At 45.5% G+C, this 23,519-nt stretch overlaps 1 protein-coding gene across 1 annotated transcript in view; it reads right to left on the bottom strand.

Annotated features, from left to right (window-relative positions):
* LOC117890547 (metabotropic glutamate receptor 2) overlaps positions 1-23,122 on the bottom strand; it is a 45,446-nt gene extending 22,324 nt beyond the window's left edge. Inside the window, exon 1 of the mRNA XM_034795473.1 lies at positions 22,639-23,122. Coding sequence (XP_034651364.1) covers positions 22,639-23,116 — 478 coding nt within the window. The 5' untranslated portion in view covers positions 23,117-23,122. The remainder of the gene's footprint in view (positions 1-22,638) is intronic.
* Between the last annotated feature and the right edge of the window lie 397 nt (positions 23,123-23,519).

Here is a 23,519-nt window from a genome sequence, read left to right as displayed (position 1 = left end):
TCTTTTTGTGTACCTGGCTATTGACAGTCACAAATCGGTTTGACAAAATGGCAGCACGAGCTGGCTGCAAATAGTTTTGCATAAAGCTGTAAATAATCCATTTCATATTTACTTGTCACTTGGCAGCGAGCACAAGGGGAAGAGGGAAGAGCTGTAAGTGGTTTGTGTATCAGTATCAGTATCAGTAAACGGACAGAAGTGGCAGCTCTTTGCAGGGTTCCTCCCTTCTGTATGCACTCTCGCGAATTGGCATTCACTGAATCGAAGTTACAGATAAACATGCACATGGCCTTACAGTAGACGGGAAAGTGCCATGCAAATAAGCAACAAAAGCACAAGGATTGGAGCAGAATATTTAAGCATTTGTGTTGTTCTTTTTAAAAAATGTTGCCCAAAAGTGCAACCGACACGAGGGGACAAACAGAACAGAAGGAGCTGCTGAACAATGAAGAGAATGAATAAAATAAAATAAAATAAAATACAATAAAAGCAAAAAATAGAAACACAAAATGCTGACTACGAAATCAAAACACAATTGCTTGATGCTTGTTACTGTGTTCAACTCTACGAATGCCGCCGCCGGCATTTTATGACATTTTTATGAACTTGGCCAAATGCAACGGATAGACAGACAGACAGACAGACAGACAGCAGCAGCAGCAGGAAAGGACAGCAAAGGGCAGCTGGGCAGCAGGAACAGCAGGAACAGCAAACGACAGTCGGACATATAACCAGCAGGGCTACACGACAAGTATATTTCCATGGCCACTCGCTATTTGTGTTACTTTCCTCCATGCTCTTTCGGTGGTGCCCTCCCTCCATGCTGCATCGCTTTCCATTTGGCGGAAATTACAACATTGCATGCTGATGATGGTGGTGTGGGGGCGTTAATGAAACCAAACATGCACAGCGATCTGCAATCCTGCTATCTCGGATGTCCACACATAAATCACACAACAAATTTGAAATTTAACGGCTCTGAGCAGGCAGCAGCTGCAGGAGGAAGAGGAGCAGCAGCAGCAGAATGTTGTTTGGGCGTTGCCGTACAAAAGTTTCACGGAATGCAAATTGAAAATAGAAAAGTGTTGCAAACTGGTGTTCACAGTCGAGTCAAGTTTGCCTCGACCACAGAGCCAGAGCCAGAACCCAGAGCCAGAACCCAGAGCTAAAACCGCAGCCGTCAGTGGTTTGTGTGTCGGCAACGAAAACAGTTTGTGGAGTGTGTGTGGAACCCCGTAATTTCGGCATGTTTGAAAAATGTATCTGCAAGTAATCCAAAAATAATCACACAATGAGATCCGTGAGGAGCAGTGCCCAGTAAAGTAGCGATGTGAAAATGATACAGCCCCAAGTGTGTGAGCACGGTGAAGTGCCTCTGGGCCACACTGCCTCTCGGCCATATCCTGCACCATTGCAGTGGACTTGCTGCCCAAAGCTTGCCCAAAGCCGATGCCGACAGCCACTTGGTTGCATTATGCCATGTCCGTCCTGGGCATGTCCACCTGGCCGGTGCATGAATATTTCAAGTGCTCTTTCTGGCAGGGCAGCCACCGGCCACCAGCCACCAGCCAAGGGGTGTGAATGGCAACACGTGGCCACTCAGAGGCCGGCAGCAAGCCCCATGGAATTAGGTGCAAAAGTGTCTGAGCGCACAGCACATCCTGGCGAAGTTATGCATGTTTCGACTGCAAGAGTATTAAATTCACACACACACACACACGTACATAAATGTTGTATTTATTTTTTATGATATGATTGCACATAATTTAACTTTTTACCGCCCCTCGTGTCGACTCGTAAATAATTAGAGTCTGGGTTGAGGGATTCTTTTTTTTTTTAGGCCCAATTCTCTGGCATTTGAAGACGGTTTACAAGACAAGTGACAAGAGCCAGGCACTTGAGCGGGCGTAGTCAATGCATTTTTTATTATTTTCCCTGTGTGTGTGTAAAAAGTAACATTTAACTTTATGGCCGGGCTTACAGCTTACGGGACAGACGTACGAGTATGTGTAACTTTTTGATGTTACGGCTGTAAAATTGTAATCTCGGGCTCGAAATTCTTGAATATTTGTTCAAACATCCGCGCTTTTTCCGCCGTTGTTTTCGCTGTTTTTACCAGACATAAAATTTCCAACAATTGCTTGAAATGCTGGCAAATGGCCAAACGACTGGCTGTGGCACTGCGCGGCAAACACAATTTCCCCAGCGCCGAAAACTTCCGCATTCAAAGTTCATTTAACTAATTTTTGATGCGTGCCGTTCGAAACTTTCGCTAAACCCCGACATTATGTGGGGTATTTTCGGCGAAATGAGTTTCCATTGCCATGCAGACTGCAGACCGCAAAGTGAATTTCAAGATGCGGCTTAAGAACTCCCAAATCCCAGGAGAATGACGGAACTCAATGGCCATTCACTGAATGAGTTTAATTCTTGGCAAGCCGAGTGAATAAAAAACTTTACAGCGAAGCAAGGGCAAATATCTTCTGGCCACAATGGAAGCCAAAACGAATGATTGGCAGCCATTTACAGTCAAAGGTGCGCCTGCGGAAATAGAGCCAATAGAAAGTGCCATCAGCAAATGGCAAAAGAAAAGTAAACGCAAAAGAAAATGCAGTTGCAGTTGCAGCGCTGCAGCCACTCAAATTGAATGCCACAAACAGGTGCTAAAAATAAATATTGACGAAAGCTCCTTTAAAGTACACAAAAAATGGAGAAGCAGCGTGATGGGTAAACACTTTTTCTTTGCCATTTCATGGAGTGTTTTTAAACGTGAAAAATATCTCAAATGAAAACTATTTGCTATTTGAAAGACCAAACTTTTCGCTTGGTTTCTCGTCGGAGGGTTGAGCAATTTCCGGCTGCATTGGCTGCCAAGCGTGAATAGTCCTGATTGGGCCCGGACGTTGCATCTGCAAGGCTGATCTGTTCCATAAATGATTAATATAACCTGATTAAGTAAGGGTTTCGCTTAATGTTCATCGCGTCAGGGGAATCCATTTAACTTAAGCTGCTTTAAATATTTAAGTGCGCGAATATTTGTCCTGCAAACATTTAATAGGCAACAGGCAACAGTGATGATATTTTTTATTTCATTTTATTTAATATTTTTCATGTATTTTTTGCTTCATTTTAATTAAAACTCATTTTGCGCATTTGTGGGCTGCTATTAAAAGTTATGTGACTGTGAGAGGGAGGGTGGAGGAAGGGGAGGGTCATGCGAGCATGTGTGGTACGTGCCTCTTGGCATTTCTGTTTCCGAAAACTAAAAGCCAGCCTCCTTTAACGGGGTAGGGGGAAACCATTCAAATAACAGCCAGCATCAATGTCAAAATGTATATTTCTACGAGATGCCTTTTCGGAGTGCAGACTGTGGGGCATACTCTGGCTCTGGCTGTTGCCAGTTGTCGAAAAAATGTTTAAAGTATGGCAGAGAAAATTGATTGAAGCTCGCCAGCCAGCATCAAAGTGACGGCTCGTGCGTATGATTATGATGCAACTTTCTTTTCAATACAGTCTCGTTTCTATCTCTACTTCGAGTTGTTTCACCCTCTCTCTCTCTCTCTCTCTCTCTATCTCCTTGTCCAGATGGACTGCCGAATGGCAGCTACATTTTCGCATAATATTGACACACGAGACGGAGAGTGAGATACCCGAGAGGGCGAGCTAAAATGAAATAAAATCAAAAAGGCAGACGAATCAATATCATTCCATCAGACTGAAGGAAAAGTGTTGAATGTCAAGAAAATTCACTTTTCCATGCAGGCAGTGATACAAAAAAAAAGGAGGAAAGTAAGAGGAAGACGAAGATTGTTAGCTGAATGGAATAACTGGTTCCATTTGGGGGCGTATGAGTGATTTTTTGCTTTAAAGCAAACACCAAATGCCAGCTTAGAAAAGGCAGGGAATGTCTTTAAGCTTAAAGACACAGCTTGGCGGGGGGGGGAGGATATTGTAGCATTAAACATTTATGGGCCGGATTTACCCTAATTAAAGTCAAAGATATAAAAGCAGCAGCGTCTGATTACCCCATCTGATGGCTGTATCGATGGAAGATAAACTTTTATTTACCCAATATCCAGGCACTAAAGCAGCCATTAAGCAGAGGCAAGCACCTGGAGCTGGTCTCTCTGGAACGTGGCGAACGTGAAGCCTGAAACCTGGCTGCTATCAACAGTCAATAAATAAAATCTCATTAAGCTGAGGGCGCCGCTGGAGAGCGCCCTCCAAGTGGTTTCCAGCCACTGCGAGCGGAGTGAAATTATAAAATTTCCATTTTATTGACATTCAAAATTGACTGATATGCTAAAGGACAAAGTGAGGGTGGGGTTGGGGTGGGGGATGGTGGCTGCGGCTGAGTTTAAGTGTCTAAAGCCAACACTAAAGCAAATTTTGTGGCAAGCGAAACGTGCGGCAGGAAGTACAAGCAGAGGCAAGAGAAACAACAGGCAACGAGTCAATCAGGTTCGGAATGAAAAAAGTGGTTCAATAAAGTCAACACCCCTGGGCGGCGCAGAGGCGTGGCATGCCCCACGGGGCCAAGCCGAAGTTGAAGTTCAAACAGAAAAGCGTTGAAAATATTTCCCGGCATCCAAATTACATTATCGCCGCACCCATGGAGCAGCAGCAGCGGCAGCGGCAGCAGGGTTGGGGACAACCAACAGCCAACATCAGACAACGTGCCCCCAAATGAGTGTATCCCGAGTGTCGATGGCTGATAACAGCCGGAAGCCAAATACAGCAACAGCAACAGCAATGGCGACGGCAAAGGCGACGGCTCAAAAGACAAAAGACTTTCGGGGAAAACAATATTTCGGCGAAAATTTGCAGCACACAACAAAAAAAAAAAGTAAACGTTGAATAACCAAATTGGCTACAAAGCCATTTTTTGTTTGTTTTTTTTGTTGCTGTACAAAGCATACATTAAGTGTAGGTGTGGGTCGGAGGTGGCTCAGAGGTAGGCGTGGCTCGTTCCCGCTTGATGACTGACACATAAATTTAGACATTTTCCAGCGCGGCAGACGTGGGCGGCGCAGGGCAACGTTCGCCAATCAATAATTCAAATTGAGTGCCAAGGAAAGCCAAAGAAAAACAAAGAGATTGACGACAACGCAACAATGGACACAACAGAAAGGCCAACAAATAATAGTAAAAGAAAAGAAACGAAAAGAAAAGAAGAAGCGTCAATTCATTTGTGGACATTGGCCGCAAAAAACTTTGATGCATGGCAAATATTTATTACAGTTTTTATTTCTAGTTATTTAAATATGCAAAAGTCAAGTAAACAACAGCAAAAACAAATAATATGCACTATTGCTGCCATAGAAAGTAATTTTTTGCTTTTGCCGCAAACAGATTTACGTTTTTCGAACTTTGAATCTTTTTTAAGTCCATGTCAAATGCAAAAATACAAAAGAAAGCCATTAGAAAATATTTTTTTCCGAGTAAGAGCAACTAAAAAGACAAAGACAAAGGTTTAAATAGATTACAGCAGTGCCTAAGCTTTGCGCTTTTATGAATTGTTTTGCAAAAATGGAGATTAAAGATTAATTTCCAGCTCTAAATTCAAAATGTAAAGCAAAGTGAAATATTTCACCATTTCTGCCATTTGTGTGTGTGTGCAGTCATAAATCAGAGCGAGAGGAAACCTAAGTACTTGTGGTCTGTAACTCTGGACGCGATGGCTTGGCAACAATTTGATTTATGGTCCGAGAGTGTGACTCACAGTGCCCCTGTCATATGGCTCTGTCCAGCTCAAAGCAACTCATTTGCAGCGCTGCTTGATGGACTTATTCGATTCGGGTTCGCTTCGAAATTGGTTCAATTAATCGTTCGTGGGAAATTTATTGCATTTGAATATTTCAAAAGTTTTCAAACTTTCAAAGTTCCAATTTTGGCTTTAAATAATTAAAGTTGCCATGGAAATCGACTGACCGCCCTGAGAGGAATCCGCCTGGAAGCAGCAGCAGCACGTGTTTGGGGCAGCAACGTAATCATAATATAGAAACAAACAAAAAATCAACATCAAAGTCAGCGCAGGGCGAAGGGAGAGCTAAGGAGAGCTAAGGAACAAGGGAGTGCAAAAGCTTAACTTGTCGCTCATAAAACAAATTGGCATTTTTATTATTATGACAAACAGTCGGGATGTCAACGAGTCGCCCGCCCGCAGCCGCTGCTCAGTTACCTAACAACATAAGGACCATATGTGAGAGCATGTGGGTAGAGCTTGGAGCTTGAAGGAGCTGTGCGCTTATCTTTAGCAAGCAGCTAAAACGCTTTTGATTTGACATCACGAACGAGGCGGACGCCTTGAAGCAGCTCCAATAAAACGCGGCAACAATGTGACGCAAACGCAGCACACGCCACGCCTCCACACGCGTCTCGCCTTCAGCTGTCACTTCATATATCTATTTTTTGTCAGCTTTTAATGAGTTAACAGTACACAGACGCACAGGCACTCACACATGCTTATGCCTCATGCCCATGCCCATGCCCATGCCCATCCTCGTGCTCGTCGTCATGGCTGCTGCTGATGTTCACGCGTTTTGCGGTTGTTCCGGCCAAGAGCTGGCAGGCAGGCAGGCAGCATGTTGCAGCAGCAGTGGCAGCGTCGAGTGATGTGATGTGATGCCATTTTGATGCTTTCAAGGAAATGCCATTTTGATTTTTCAACTTTTACGACAAGCGCCGCGCATTGTTCTCCCTCGCACACAGAGAACTTGAAGAGTGTTTGGATTTAGTGCATCGTAAAAGGGTTTTTTTCGGTTGCAGGGTAGGGGGTTCGGGGTCACTGAAAGTTTGTGTGCCAAATGACGCATTGAAATATTTCATGTGAAAAACAGTTGCTGTGGCAGCTGCCGAGTGTCACACATAAATCAATCAAAAAGAGCGCAAAAAAGATTTCATTAAACTTTGCCTTAAAAAATTAAGGAAAATATTTTGCCGTAGCAACAGAAATTAATTCTAAATTAATTGCCAAGACGCTGGCAGAAACTATGCTTAATTATTTGTTGGGCCAGCTCTGACGGGGAGTTCAGCATCTCCTTTGCTTGAGGACAGCAGGGATGATGAGCAGGCTGAACCCCCGCTGCCGACACAGCAATTGAGTTTCTAATTGTCCGTTGTCCTTCCCCGTTGTCCTTCCCTTTGTGCCGGCTGTCGCGATGTCGCGTTGATGGCGCATAATTTGCCAGCTCATAAATAAAAATGTCCACGGACAGAGGCAGAGCAGCGCCCAGCAGCTGGAGCTGTTGGCGATCTCCCCTCTCCGGCACCAGCAGTCGGCGTTAAATGTAATATTTATTAGCCATGCCGCTGCTGCTGCCGCTGCTGCTGTTGGCCAACTTTGTAAGCCTTTTAAAGGCTTTAAGGTTTACTCAGCGGCCCGGCCTTAAGGCCTAATCGGCTTTCCATGCTAAAACACGCGCTCTCTTTGTCTATGCTGGGGATTCAATGTATTGGAATTAATAAAAAAGGTTCCCAGTGCCTCATGCCCCATGCCCCATGCCTGGGGTCCCCAAATCTATGCTCGACCTTGAGCCTGCTTACTCCTCACGCTCGCTGGCCAATTTTCGAAATATGGTCCGCACTCTCTCGCTCTTTTTTGTCTGCTTTTAATAGCTCGCAGCTCGCCGCTCGCAGCTCACAGCGCGGCGCTCATAAAAAAATCTCCCGAAATGTGGCCGAAGAGAAAGGAGCTGCATAAATATTTTTATTTCTATTTTTACGATATGGCAGATAGCACGGAAAAAGCGAGAGTGCTGCCAAAACCAACAAACAGACTAAATGGAAAGAGCTGTGCCTCAATCCTGCCTGGGTTGCTCCTCGTTTCCTGATGTTTGACGCCTTTTATGCATACAGCAGCTGCAAATAGTTGCTATTCTGTAGGCGTTAATGGCCACGCCCCCCAGCCCTACCCGTAGAAAACGCAAACATTAAAACTCGTTAGACAAAAGCTGCAAGGGGGATGGGGTAATAATAAGCAGAGTTTATGCCCGGAAAATGTATAATTGGCAGAGGCAGGCAGGACCCGGGACCGAAACCGAAACCCTTTCACCTCGCCAACTGCTGACTCGGCAAACTTGTGACTCCGTGCTGGGTTCAAAGGACAGCCAGCCAGGCGGAGCGCCAAAAAGGTTCACCATTTTCGATATCATTGTCAAAATTGTGTCAAAAATTCTTTGAGCACATTAAATTGTTACCCGAAAGAAGGGACAAAAGCAAACGCACACAAAGCGGCCCGATTTCTGCGTGCAAACATGCCAAAGGAACTGTCAAATTTTGTAGGTAATATCCCACGTTTTTGTTATTAAGAAATAAAAGGAGTGCAAGGAGCAAGGAGCTCTTACAACATACGAAATCGCATCAAAAAATGAATAAATTTATGCAAAGTTCTCGTTCAATTTCTGCCGCAAAACTTCAAGAGAAACTTCCACTTGGAAGCATTATTTAGCAATTACACTGCCCCCAATTTATTTTGTGAAACGCACTGCACGGACATCTGCCGACATTTATGCAGCGACCGACAACCGAACTGTGAATACAATTTCCGGAATTCGAAACAAAACACAAAACACAAAACAAACAAAAGAAATGCAAAACGGCAGCAGTTTTCAAGTCATTTGACAGGCCCGTTTTAATATAAAACCAATAAAACGGAGGAAATGTACACAAAAGAGAGAGAGAGAGAGATAGAGAGAGGGGGGGAGAGGGGTAGTGGGAGTGTGGAGGTTGGGCAGCAGCTGCATGTGCGTAAATTTTGATTGTGGCAACTGGCAAGAAAGGGTCAAATGTGTCGCACGTTTCCTGCCTTACTTTTTGATTTTGTTGCCTGCAAATGTGTGTTGTTGTTGTTGCTGTTGTTGCTGTTGTTGCCCTGTATCCATGTCCGTGTCTGAGTCCATGTCCCCAAATTGTACTTTATGGCTTAAATACGCCACAAGGCTGCCAATGTCGGTTGCCAGAGTCGGTTGTTCATGCGGAGACAAGGTCGGAGCAGCAGCAGCAGGGACCAGAGCTTGGAATTCACTTTTAATTAAATCTCACACAGAGAGAGAGAGTGAAAGAAGTTCGAGTTTTCGCTTCGTTAGGCCTCTCTGATCGCTCTAATTAGGCACCCCCCGAAAGTAAAGAGTCAAAGCCGGTCGGTCCTTTGTCTTTGTCCTTTTCAATTTGATTTTGTTTTCTTTTTTTCTTGCTTTAAATTGAATTTGTAATCAACTTTGGTTTGGCTTTGCTTCTAGAAAAGTCAGCCACAACTTTTTCGAAAATAGTTTTCTCTGCATTTTGCAGTATAGATTGCCATTGCGCTTGTCTTGGCACATCAGTTGCAGCATGTGGCATGCGGCAGCGGGAGCTCCTAACCGAATGAGCAGCTCTGTAAATTGAATTTTTCAAATTCTCCACATGAGTTGCGCCCTGCCCGTCCCTGCCCTGCCCCACTGCGTGCTGCAAATGTCAATGCCAAACCGATGCTCGTTGCTCGATAATTCTTAGCCCAAAAAGATTTCAGCCCTGTGCAGCTGTCTGCGTAGCTTTTATTCGGTTAATGCCAGCTGTGAGCTGCGAGGCTGATGTGTCGGCAAATTGGGCAGACTCTTTGTGGCCTCTGAGAGCTGCCAATTAATTTACCACTCTGCCGCACGCGCTTGACACGCTCGTCAGGCGGAGCCGAAGCATGGGAACTCGCCCACTCCATACATATTCAATTAGGCGCCGGCGCAGACGTCTCTAAATATGCATAATCATGAGCCATTTACACACACTCACACACACACACACACAGACACACACACAGACAGATGGAGAGCATAAATGCCGTTTTGGCCGTCAACCACAAACGCCCAGACGGGCAGAGAAAGCGAGTGAGGCCCCGCCACAAGAGTCACACAGCTTGTGCCACAACGAATGCGTCAAAATGGAGTCGAGTGGAGTGTGTGTGTGTCAGTCAACCAGGCCAACAGCACATTCAGTTAACTGTGGCGGCTAATGGCGTCGGTTGAAAGTGCAAGCCAAGCAGCAGACAGCTTGCACAGGGCTGTCGAGTGGCAATTAAAGGCCACACAGGAAGCGCTTCGTGGCTGTGCAGAGAATCCTTTTGCTGGCTAAGAGGCACTCGTTTCGGTGTCACGCTGCCATCACTAGCAGCTGCTGCTCCAGCTTCAGCTTCAGCTCCTCCCACTCCTTTTGGTCTGTATCTCGTAGTTTTCGGGTTGTTCATGCTTTTCGCATAACGTGGCTAAATTATTTTCGCTTAGGGCCATTCCCCAGTCCCTTCATGCTACCATCAGCCACCTGTCATCAGCTGCTGCCGCTGCCTTTGCCTGAGCCTGTGCTCTGCCCTGGTGTCTGTGTACACGTGTAGATACAGCACCACATTCTAAGAGATAAATGGCAACTACATGGTTTTCAGGTTGCCCCTGCTCCGACAGCCATGCCATCAGGTCTGCCCCCCAGCTGCAGCCATGCCATCAGCTCTACTCCAGCTCCAGCCATGCCATCAGGTCTAGGGGACTAGCCAGAAGTGTGTGCTGTTGGTCTGGTTTTGGGGTTGGTTGGGTTTGGGGGCCTAATGACTGTCGTTTGATAATACACATGTTTCAGGCGCTGCTGTGGCTCTAGCCAGGTGGATCGTTGGGCAATATAATTGCCAAAAAATAAAGCCAAGGAGGGAGCGAGCACACACAAAAATGTAATTAAGTTATTATCTCTGTGGCTGGGCCGCCGCGTCTCCGCTGTGTCTCTGCTGTTAGTTTGTGGCAGCTGCCTGCCTGCCTGCCTGCCTGCCTGCCTGCCTGCCTTCTGATTGCGTGTCAGCATCGCATTCGACTCCCTCTCCCCTCTCCCGGAGCAGGGGGTGTAGAGACGAGTGCCTTTAGCTGCTTTACAGCGCTGTCAATTGAGAGAAAATTGCGAGTTGTTAAGATTTTCGCTGCGTCCTTTTGGCTGCACTTAATGAGCAGCCATCGTTGCTCCCCTTCCTGCCCACTGACACATTAAACATTAAAGACTTGACGCCAGTGTAATGCCTTTAAAAGCAGTTTCTTGCTTCAACTTTTAATTTGATTACATGCCACAGACACGCACACACTTCGAGGCGGGGCGGAACCCCAAAAACTTCCTCATTGGTGGCAGACGTGCGTGGGTTAGCCAAAAAACAAAAAAACAAAACGAAGAAGCAAGCAGAATCCCAACATGACGTGCCTCAAGTTTGTGTGCCACACACACACACACACACACACACGAAGTCAAACACATTTGTAATAGCAGCAGCACTAATACAAACATAGAACAAGCCGAAAAGCCAAAAATGTATGGGCTGCGTAAATATAAATTTCAATTCCTTCCCCATCCGCCTTGAAGCGCCACCTGTGCCAGCCGAAGCCACCTTTCATGGGGGTGTCTCGCCCTCCCGCTCCCTCTCTCTCTCTGCACCTTTATTCCGAGCAAGAGGGATGGCCTGTGCTCTATTTTAGGCGCTGCTCTGCAGCAGCACTGCTTTGGCTTGTAGTTTCTGCGTAAATATTGTTGGAGCCTGTGTTCGTGGGTGCTGTGCCAGACAGGCGGCAGGGGGCCTGCGAAGCCACTCAGATGTTGTCGTATATGTAGCACAGATATTTACAGCTATGCAAGGGGGATGCTCTGCTCTCCCCGCACTAATCGCCCAACGCATTGGCTAGTTAGTATTATTGGAGTTTTATGTGCAAGTTTTTCGGCCATGTTTTGATACATTTTATGGAAATGGCTGGCTGGCGGGCTGGCTGGCTGGCTGCTAATTGTGTGCTTGGCTTTGGCCAACTCTTGTTCGTTACGAAATTGCTTATTCTCCGTAAAGTAGAGAAAAGAAAGGGGTGCTGAAGGCAACAACAACAAGAGACTGGGAAACCAATGCAAATGAAAATGAAGAATCGTGTTTATTGCTTGTTGCAGCTGTGCTGGCAAAAGTTTTTAATTATTTATTCATGGCCTGCAAGCAGACAGCTGCAGTGGCAGTGTCTAAAGTTTCGCTGGCTTCCAAAACTGCTGCAGCAAAGGACCAGCAAAGGACCAATGATTTTTCGGCAAATTTGGCAGTTAAAGAGGCAATGTGGCAGGCACTTTAAGCGGCATTGTGGCAGGCTCTTGAAGGCTGCTCTCTCACGTCGCTGCAACTGCAAGTACAGGCAATCAATTTCAATCAAATGAACAGAAACTACACACACAGAGGCAAACTGAAGGAAATGTTGACAGGAAACGCAAATGACTCGAGCTTTGGGGGGTCTGGGGCTTGGATTTGGCTCACGACACAACAAAGTTGGCAAAATGTTAACGGCAGGCAAATGTGTGGAAATGTCGCATAAATCAAAAGAGCAGCCAGCAAGGGCAGAGCTACCAGCTACCAGCTAAAGCACTCCATCTGCCTGTCTGCCTGCCTCTGGCCGCTGCTGCGGCTCACAGCCCATTGAGCACATGAAATTGTGAATTACAGTTGGCCCCGCCCCGCACCGCTCTCTCCCCTGCCAATGCCAATGCCACATAGAAATAAATACAAATATATACGAAGAGGCACACACTTTCTCGTGTGTATTAATATATTTTGTGTGTGGATGCGGACGCGTGACTTGCATAACATTTTGCCAAGTAACGCAAATTGAAAAAATCCATTGGCCACTTACTCCCAGTGCTCCACTCCACTCCACTCCGCTCCCCTCCCACCCGTCTCGCTGCCCTTCCAAGCCCCAGCAATGGCTTCGTGCGGACCTTAGCGACGTGTTTATGGTCGGCAAATCATTTTTTTTCTTCTCATTTTTTGCCAAAAGAAAAGTCTGCACGCCAGTGGAAAAAAAAACACACACAACTTTTGCTTCTTTTCCTTTAAAAATGTCGCAAAAACTACATTCAGTTTTGCTCTATGTTGCTCTATGTTGCATGCATGTGTGTACATGTACTAGCATGGTATATTTATACCCGGTACTCGAAGAGTAAATAGGGTATATTGTATTTGTGCGGATAACGGTTGTATGTAACGCACAGAAGGAAACGTTTCCGACCCCATAAAGTATATATATTCTTGATCAGCATCAATAGCCGAGTCGATTGAGCCATGTCTGTCTGTCCGTCCGTCCGTCCGTCCGTCCGTCCGTCCGTCCGTCTTGTTTGTCGGCTAGTTCTCAGAGACTATAAGAGCTAGAGCCACCAAATTCTGGCTCCAGACTTCTGTATGCTCACACTGAAACCAGTGTATTTCAAAATTGAGCCACGCCCCCTTCCGCCTTCGCAAAAGGGCGAAAACCTCCCAAATCTACAATTTACAAGATAGCAGAAAACTAAAAACGTCATTCCGTAGGGAATGACCATATCTATCAGATCACCAAATTGGGATCCGATTGGATCATTATTATAGCCACAATGAAGAAATTAATTTGCAGTAGCCAAACCCACCCCGTCCCGCAGCATTCACACTCTGCTTCGCGCTGTTTATGGCCTCTGCCCTGACACAGCTCTGCCTCTGCCTCTGCCGCGACTCTGCAGTGTGTGTCTATAGGGGAGGGTGGCGAGCTGAAGGAGCGTGTTGGCGTGAGCAGTGTTGTTGATGTAGATGACAGATGAAGAAAAAATGCAAAATTTGACAAATAACCGCTAAAGTGCAGATGTAGTACTGAGTGCCGGGTATAAAAGTTGTGACGCGTAAGAAGCGTCTCACACGTCCCTTCTCGTTTATATTGTTTTTTGTCTACAATTTTCTCATTTCCCCCCCTATTTTGTATGCATACAGTTTGTCTTGCGATCGTGCACGGTGCCGCGCACACGCACACATTTGTCAAGTTGCTGCTGCTGCTGCTGCTGCAGGACTTGTTGTTGTTTTAGTTGTTGGTTTGCTATTGTCTTGTTGTAGCGTCAATATAATAATACCGCTGCTCGGGGTGCTGCCTGCCTGCTTGCCTGCCTGCCTGCCTGTTCTTTCTAGACCCAAAAATAAGTATGCTAACAAATGCAAACAGCAAAGCGAGAGGGCCAAGAACCGAGAGACAAAGACCCGAAAAAATGGCGTGTGTGTTGCTGCTGCTGCTGTTGTCCTCATGGCAAAAGCGCAAAGTCATGACAAACAAAAATAAAATGCTCTCTGTCTTGCCCTCGCTCTTCCTCTCTCTCTCTCTCTCTCTCTCGCTTGCTGCTTGGCTATTTGCACTTGTTCCTGGAATATGTGTGTGTGTGCGTGTGCGTGTGTGATTGCTTGTTTGCTTTGACCCCCTCTACCCACACACACACACACAAAAAAACACAGCGGCGCATTCGTATGCGTAACAAAAAGATCATTATGGTCTGTACTCTGGCCTCTGCCTGCTGCCGTCTGCTCTGGCTGTGGCATTGTCTATTGTTTGGCAGTTTCGAGCATGCTTAGCCCCCGTTCTGCTGCTTCTTCTGCTACGCTCCGCACATTTATTTATTTCTATATATACGATATATTCTCTTTTCTGTTGCCCGTTGTTCTGTGTGTAGCTGGTGAAAATGCGCTCCGAGGACACACAACTTAGCACTAAATATTTTATAGCATACTTAGCTGCAGGGACACACACACACACACACACGTGTGCCTCAGATTGAGGGGCATACACTCGCATGTGCACATAAATATGTCGCGAACAAACAAATCATTTTCCGCTTGTCATTTGCCACCCAAATTGAGTCATTTACTGCATGCTGCATGCAACGATGACTTGCCCCAGAAAAAGTGAAACTGATGCCAAAATTAGCATATTTGTGCCTTACTTTTGATTAACTTGCTTTAACTTTTCAACTTCAAGTGACAGCCAGTGGCATTAAGTCTTATCCAAATACAATTACAATTAAAACGTTGACCACTTGCGCCACTGGTTGTGGCCATAAAAAGGAACACACACAACTGACGCACAGTTGTAAAAAAGTTTCCGCCAAGCCGTTAAAAAAGTCATAAAATCTAGAGAGAAAAGCAGCAGGAGCGAGCGCGCGAAACGAGAATCAGAGTAGAGAGAGAGAGAGAGAGAGAATGGAAATGCAAAAGAAATAATTGCATAATTAGCGGAGCGTATCTGGACACATTATGGCCGCCGCAAAAACCAACAAAGCCGGGACAAATTTATGTTAAAGCGCTGAGAACGAAGAAGAGATAGGCCCTTGCTCCCTGCTCATTTCATTGATAAACTAAACATAAAACTTAAGATGCTGAGGAATGCTTGAGCAGCTTCTCAAACCCCTTCGAATTGGGAGGATACTTCGAGGTCGCGAGTTATGGAAAGGTTTCCGCCACATTAAAGGAAAGCCATTGTTTCAGGTTAACTTGTCAGCAACATTTTGATGGGGATAGCAAGTTTCGTGCAGAAACTGCCTTCCAGTTGAGCCAGTTTCCCTTAACTGTTGGATAGCTACTAACTTGGGTCTTACTTTATGGTAATTATTATGAATCTCGGAGTCTCAGTGTTTCTGCTTTTGCAGAAACTTTTCACCTGCCCTTGCCTGGATAGTGAATGGAGAGTGCAATCCCTTAGCGGAACATCCTGTTTTCACACTTGCATCCACTCCTTGCCTCGCCCCCATCCCCTGCCAACGTCTTCCGCTTTGGCAAGTTTCGAGCTAAAACTTTGCGCTGTTAAGCCAAACTTTTACGCGTGAGCTAAACTTTGATGCAGTTGCGTCATTTCCGTTTCCGTTGCACTGTAATGAAGGCTACAAAGATGTCCCATTATCCACCCAACCAGCCAACCAGCCACAGCTACCTCATTTGCCGTGGTCTCTACGCGTACCAGCAACAACAGTCGGCAAGCACTTTTGTTTGATTTCCTAATTATTTTCCTCGTGAGAGTTGATGGCGTGGCAAGCAACAGGTAGCGGTCGTAGCGGTCCCTCTAGTCCCCCCATTTATGACTCTGCAACGCCATAAATAAATGAAGGCAGTGTGGCGCGGCGTGAGTGGGCGGCGTAGGAGTCGTCAACGCGTTCGTTGCACCCTCATTATCAGGAATTTATTAATTATATTTATTTGCGGCTACGATCCCGCCCTCCCCATGTTACATAATTCCATTATAAATGCTCGTTTTTCCAGAAAGTATTCGCCATTCATTCGCTTGCGAGTCGATTGGTAACTCTGCAGGCAAAATCTGTATAAAATGCGGCAGGAAATAACTTGCACATTGCAAGCGAAAAAAAGGAGTAATTTCTAATTAAGTGAAAAGTATTTTTAGTCGAAATATCTTGCACTTTTCCATTGCTGTTCATGGATTTGTTTTCCATGGAAAGCGGTCAGGAATTTTTGTTTTCATTTTGCAACGAGCTAACATAAATATTTATGCAGTGCAAAATGTTGTTTAAAGGCTAAAATATACAATTCCCACACGACAGCAAACTGTCAACAGAATTAGGTTAATTTGTGCAGTGGGGATTCGACGGGAAGCTGTTTATTAATCGCTTGGTTTAGTAATTAAGCAAAGGTCAAAGAAGAAATCCAACGGAATTTGTCAGCAGCAGCCCCAGGGAGGGCACCAGAAAGCAGGTCACAAAGCTCATCAGACAGCAGCTGTGGGATGGAGCCGGACGAGGAGACCGGACCATCCATGGCGTATAGCATTTATCACAGCTACGTGACCATCGCAGAGCTTTGTGCGAGGCCATTTGGGTTCCCAAACTATCATTAAAGTGCTGACAGAGCGGGAGAGCGTAGAATTTAGGTGCCAGAGTAAGACTTTGGTAATTATTAGAGCCCGATGGGGTGCCATGCCCTGCCTCAAGGGGTGCCGGCAGGAAGTGCGAAAATAATGAAAATAAAATTACAAAATGTCAACAGCCACAGCACTCGGCACTCGGCAAGGAGGAAATTGAATATCCTGTGGCCAGGCACACACACAGAGAGAGTCGACAGGAAATGGCAATCAACCTGAAAGTACGCTGAGAGACTGAGACCTGCAGAGAGGGCAGCTGTAACGCACTGGCTGTAATTTTCTAAAGCACTTTTAGCGCCGCCTCTTAGCCCCTCTCTTATCAGACAACTGGCCAGGCCTGGGTCTGCCTGTGATTTTAGCATAATTCTCTAATTACATTAAAATGTTCCTAATTGCTTTGCCCCGGCATCAAAGTTTATCGGAGCACCACCTGTGCCACGCTCACACACGCTCGTCTCATGCGTATGGCGTATGCATAATAATTTACCCAGCTCCACGTACAGTTGTGTTGTGTGTAAACGAGGGGCTTCATTTGATGCTTAAAGTCATGGTTGGAGGACCCTTAAAAGTAAGACAGAGAAAAGGAGCGATGGAACTTAATCCTGACTCCGTCTCCTCTGCCTCTCCTTCACTTTAATTAAACTTCAACTTCAGCTACAGAACACCAAACTTTTTCTATTTCCGATGTGGCAAAAAAAAAACAAAAATCACAGCAAAAAAAAAGAGACAAGAACTTATAATTAAAGGTAAGGGACTACGGCAAAAATCACACAAGCACACAAACAACTTTTTACAACTTTTTCGTCGTCGGCCCAACTTTGCTTTCGAGCCGCCCCACAGAAAATTATTTAGAATTTATATTAATTAATATTTGTGTTGTCCTCCTTTTCGGGGTGGCCCTACACACTGAAGGACCTGCTCCTTCACTTCACTTTGTTGATATTTTGATAACGAAATTTTGGTGCTCGACCATGATAAGATTTATGTTTGTGGCAGGCGAGACGTCTCGTCTTTGTGTATTTATTAAGCGCCAGTTGCAACTTAATTAATTAGGGGTCAAAGCAAGTGGCTGACACTAACTAACTGGCTGTCGGGGAGACCTTTGCTTATATCAAGTTCTTTTGTTATTTGAAATTCATATCTTGATCACTTTTTGCTGTGACATTTCTGGTGCTTAATTTTCGCTTTAGTTTGATACAAAATATTGCATTTAAATTATTTTCAAATATTTTCAGAGCTCACGAATGTTTTTTATGTTTTAAATATTGCTTTTCGCTTTAAATGTTTTGTTTTTTTTATTTTTTTCGTATATCTTTAGTTTATTTTTCTTGATGTTTTCATTCCATTACACGTTTTCCTGGCAGTTATTTGAAGTGTAATAACTCTGCTCCTTAGTCTGCACTGCACAGCCCTCAGGTGTAGTCTCAGCGGGACTTACTTTAACCGTTACACTTGCTACCAACCCCGCTGATAAAGAGAGCGAGCTCTGCCGTTAGCTTACGTAAGCGTCTGCGTTGGCGAACAACCGGCGTGCAACTGAAAGTCCGACAGCCGCCAGGATACGGCCGAGGGAGTGTACTAAAAACTGTAGGACACTCGCTGTTCGGGTTCGTGTCATGGCTCGGATTTATGAATGGAACAAACACTTGTTTGCGTGCAAATGGGGCAGGCAACTTTGTTACTGTCGCCCTGACACTTGTTATATGCAAACTGTTATAACTGTTATACTTGGAGGGGCGCACGACAGATACAAATTGCATGCCTCTGCTGCTGCTGCTGCTGCTGCTGCAGCGACCTTCCATTATGCAAAGGATTCTGTGAAATCAAACGCGGCAACTTGCATCGTGTCCACCTTAGACGCCACTTAATTGTGTGACGCCATGCGACAAATGCTGCAAGTGGAACGTAATGAGAATTCCCTCGAGTGTGCTGCGACGTATACTTAATGCTGCTTTTGTGCCTTTCAAGCAGCAGCAAGTGCACTTTGGTTGCCGAAAATTAAGTGAATAGCGCTGACAAAATGTACAACTTACGGACGGATGTTTGGCAACGCTGAAAGTTGCAGGCATGCCGCTAGGTTTCCCTGTTGCCGCCGCAGACAATGTCAATAATGCGGCAAAGCCTAAGCGGGTAACAATGCCGCAAGCAGCAAGTAGTAGAAGTAGCAGTGGCAGTGGCAGTGCCAACAAGCAGCCAGACAGACAGACGGACATCAGCAGCTTTGTAAACCGAATAAACAGTTGGATGCCACGGGGCCAGTCGCCAAGACACCAAGGAGTCGCAACAATAAAATCCGTGAGTAGAGTCAGGAAAGTATGCGAAAAACAAAAACAGGTTCAGGTTGAAGAAAAGAATGGCCTGCAGGCAGGTGGGCAGTGGCAAAGAGGGGGCAGGCAGCCAGCCAACGTCCGGTGGATTGTGTTGCATTCAACAAAGACCCATTACTGTTGACAACATGCCCCAGAGGGCCAGGCAAAAGCAAAAAAATTACAGTGTTTATGCCAGAAGAAAGTAAAGCAGAGTTTGCTGATTTTTAGATAATTTTCTGCTGCTTGCAGCCAGCCCCTTGGATGGCTTTAATTGAAAGACATAAAACCACAAATCCTAGCATCCAGAGACTGTTGCCACAAACAAACACAAACACACGCACAGCCAAGCGTTTGTTTGTGGCTGTCAAAAGGCAAACAGAGAGACAGACACAGACACAGCAATTATATTCATTGTTGAAATTTGCATAAAATGTCAAGCAAAGTGCGGGAATGAATATACGAATGTAATGCCGTGCTTAGTCTCCCCTCTTAAAGGCTCATATAAATTAAGCAGACTTCATAGACAAGGCAGTCCTGCCCCCCCATAACATCTGGTTAAAAGTCAAAGTCAAAAGACAGAGACGCAGGGAAGAGGGGGAGAGGGAGGCGTGCACATGTGTGCTAGTGGGGTGACGTCTGGGGGGGATAGCCAAAAGAGGCTGTAAGCCGCACGGCGTGCAAAAGCTGTGACAAGAAAAACAACAACAACGGGGAAAACAACCGGGGAAAACCAAGAGGAAAAACAACTGGGAAGAAAAAAAACTTTCTGCCAAACAGGCAACATGTCAGCCAAAGGAAGGCCCGGCACACAGCACGGACAGAGCAACGGACGGAAGAAAAAAAAAGTAAGGAAACAGGCGAGGAAGAGCTCAAATTTCACAGGAAATGGCTGAAAGGCAGGCCGAGGCCTGGCCCATAAAGGGTGGCACGCAGGGGGCAGACGGGCGTAGAAAGGATAATGCGCGGCATGCGGAACGCATAAGCGGCAAATTCCATTAAGTGGCAACAGCAGCAACAACGACCAGCCAAGAGTCGAGCAGAGTGGAGCCGGTAGGCGCCGGCGGGCAGCAGATTGAGGGCTTCCCATCGAATTAAAATGATATGAGCGGCAGCAGAATCAGTGGCAGTGGCAGTGGCAGTGGCAGTGGCAAGCATCAGCATCACTGGGAATGGACAAAAAGAGCCACGGCGGTCAGGGTTGACACAGCGCTTCATGGTAGATAAATTTTTTTATGCGCTCTTTGATGAGGGTGCCTCATGGGTTGTGTTCCTTGTGCGTGGTTTGACACAATACCAGGCTATGTGTGAGTGTGTGTGTGTGTGTGCATGGGTTTGTGGCCAAAATAAAATTTCAATTTGCCAACGAACTGGGTCAGAAGAGAGGCTTGCCTCTGATTCGAAGGCATTGGATATTGAGGCCTAGCAGAAAATGTATGTACGTACATATGTACTTACATATATGTATGTATGTATGTATGTACATATGTGCAAGCATATTTATGTATTTGGAGCGGCGCACTTCACGGATTTATGCTCCATAATAGTGAAATGGCAGCATAAAACATGAGAGTTACTCCTTGTAGGCCAAATAAGGAAATATGTCTAGTAAAAGAAGGAATATGCCTGCTATTAAAATATACTGAAACTGAAAGAAAGGAATATATTGTGTAAACAATGAGCATTAAATTGTACACAAAAATATTCCTTGTTCTCTCAACCCAACTAAATGAAAGCCGGGAGTTACGCAAATGTTAGATAGGATCATTGAAAATGCTTAAATGGGTCTCCATGTATATACTTTACATTCTACATTCCACATACTGGGAATTGACATGGGAATTGACAGCACTTGACTTGTTGTTAGCCGAGGCACAAACCAGGCAGAAGCGCACGAAATGTTAAGTAGCATCCACAGAAATGGATGCCACAGAAATGTTAGACCCAGGACACAAACCAAGGATACAATCCTCAGAAATGCAATCCACTTGAATGTTTTCCAACGCTTCAACTTTGGTTTTTAATGAAGTTTTCTTATATTTAACGTTGCGTGGGTGGATAAAATTAAACAAATTAAAAAAAACTAAAGCGGATGTCAGTGAAGTCTGCAGCAGTCTTCTACCTCCCACAAACGCTAACGAAGACAAATGAATGTTGCATCTGATTGCATATAATGGAGCCCCTGTACTGTACTGAACTCTGTGCCGCATCTCTGTGGCTGACTATTGGCCGCAACTGCATAAGCAACCCCGCAAATGTCGAAGCAAGAGATTAAGCCAACGAAATGTCTGTTTTGTGTGTGCTAGAAGGAATCCTCTTCCACCCCATCAGACTTCATTGAACTTAAGAAAATTAATGGTTTAGTTTTGGGTTAATTGTTGGTCAAATCACGCGTTGGGATAGAGCGACGGGGGTGTGATGTTTGAAATGATTTTCTTAAGAAATGAATGATTCAGTCGTAATTCCAAGAAGTATCAAATGAAGTGCCATTCTCTTGCTCAATAGCAGCCACAATTTGCCAGCAGCTTTGTGCTCTTTCTTGCTCACATTTCCGTCCTTCCTTCCGGCCGGAAGTGGCTCCACACCTAAGCATTTGCATAGGCACGGATACGCCACTTCCTGTCGTCCACTGACACTGCATTTTCAACACTTTATTCTGCACTCCGGACTCCATTAAATATTGTTTTAGCACACAATGATTTATTCATTTGGCCTTTTGCCAGTTTGTCCAAAGAAGACAAAAAATTACACAAACATTTAAATGAAATGCATTTATTTATTGTAGTTTGTTTCCATTTTGCACCCGACTTCATTCCGCTTTTTTTTGCGTGCGTAATTTTTCATATTTATTCAAGAAAAAAGCAAAGCAAACGCAAATTTCTGCGGTCAGATTTGGCTTGCCCATTTCATATTATTTCACTATTTGCTATAGATTAAGTGCACAGCCACACATTAACGCAGGTGGCAAAGCAGCCGCAGCGAAACAAAAAAGTAAACCAGAGCCAGATATTCGACACGCCAAATACCCTTATGGCATACTCTTGAAGTAATGCAAAGTGCACTTTGGATATTCGGGGCGTAGATGGCAAACTTTTACCCATTTGGGGCAGCAATGGCAGCTGGTAAAATGAACCAAAGGGGCAAGCAATGCACATGGAATACGTACAACAAAATCAGCTAATAAATGGCCCCTGCATACGCAATGGATTTGTGGTGTGTGCAGTGGCAGGAAGGTGGTTGAAAGCAATCCACCTATCAATTCCTCCATTCGCATAACATATGCATGAAGCTATTTATCCTTTCCGCAGAGAGTCAAGAGTTTAAGCCAGATTTATAGGCCTAAGCACAGCTCTGGCAAAGGGAGGGTGGGGAGGGGGAGGGACGCTGAAGGTTGTGGCTGCAGACAAACTTTTCTCAGATTTATGGCACAGCGTAAAAAATAAATGTAATTTAAATTATAGAGCCAACGCGAACAGCCGCGAACCGAAGTTGAACTGGAAAAAAAGTTACCAAAACTCTCTGAGAAGTTTCATTTTTCATATTTTTTGGAATATTTTCGTTTTGTTCCTCCACCATTCAAGTGTTTGCCAAATGCTGGCCTCGAGCGTAAGAATTAATTCTATGGAATTCTATAAATTTTGTTGGACTCGCCGCCCCGCACTTACCTTTTATAAAGTCCACGGCCATCTCCAGGCCGTAGGTATCCTTGTCGCAGTCGTCCAGCAAATGGGCGCCCAGTGTGACATTTGGGAGCAACTGCTGCTTGTTCACTTGGTCCAGCGTGTAGAGCATTGCCTCCAGTGCCTGGATGCCGCCCTGTGGCATGATTGGCCCACAGGTGATGCTGTCCTCTCGCGAATGCACCATCATGAGGCCGCCCAGGATGACGTCGCCCTCCAGCACGGCTGCATGCTTCACCGGCCACACGGCTGTGGGTGGTGGTGCGGAGCTGCCGATGGCATTGGCCAGCAGTTGCACCATGTAGCCAGCACCGCCCAATAGCCTGGGTGTAGGCACGGTTTTTGTTACTCCTGCGGCTGTTGTTTGCTGCGTTGTTGTTGTTTCTGTGGTTGTTGTTGATGTTTGCTGTGTTGGTGCCCCAGAGGCATTTACATAGTTTGGTGTGGCAGCCAACATTTTCATGTTGAATTTGATTCCGGCATGGGCAACAGTTGTATTTGCCCCATGTGGCACCACCACCTCAGTTGCTGTTGGTGTAGTTGTTGTGATAGGTGTGGGTGTCGTTGTTGCCACACGCTTCCCTTTTATTTGTATTACGGAAACTGTTGGCGGTGTTTCAGCTGTACTTTCAGTGTTTGCCTTTCCCACTTCAGTTGCTGTTGCTGTTGCCGCTGCCACACCAATTGGTTGCACGCGTGTTACAGTTGTTTTTAAGGGCATCTCCGTTGTTGTTGCCTGTGTTGCGGCTTTTGCATTCATGACTCGCATCCGTTGTACCTCGGTTGCTGTTTCTGCTGCTGCTGCTGCTGCTGCGGTGGCTGCCTCAGCACTTCCGATTCGCATTTCCAATGGTGCCACACCTGGC

This window comes from Drosophila subobscura, chromosome E (genome assembly GCF_008121235.1).
Source record: "Drosophila subobscura isolate 14011-0131.10 chromosome E, UCBerk_Dsub_1.0, whole genome shotgun sequence".
Lineage (NCBI taxonomy): Eukaryota > Metazoa > Arthropoda > Insecta > Diptera > Drosophilidae > Drosophila > Drosophila subobscura.
The sequence above is the reverse complement of the archived record's forward strand: the minus strand, read 5'-3'. Positions and strand labels throughout refer to the sequence as shown.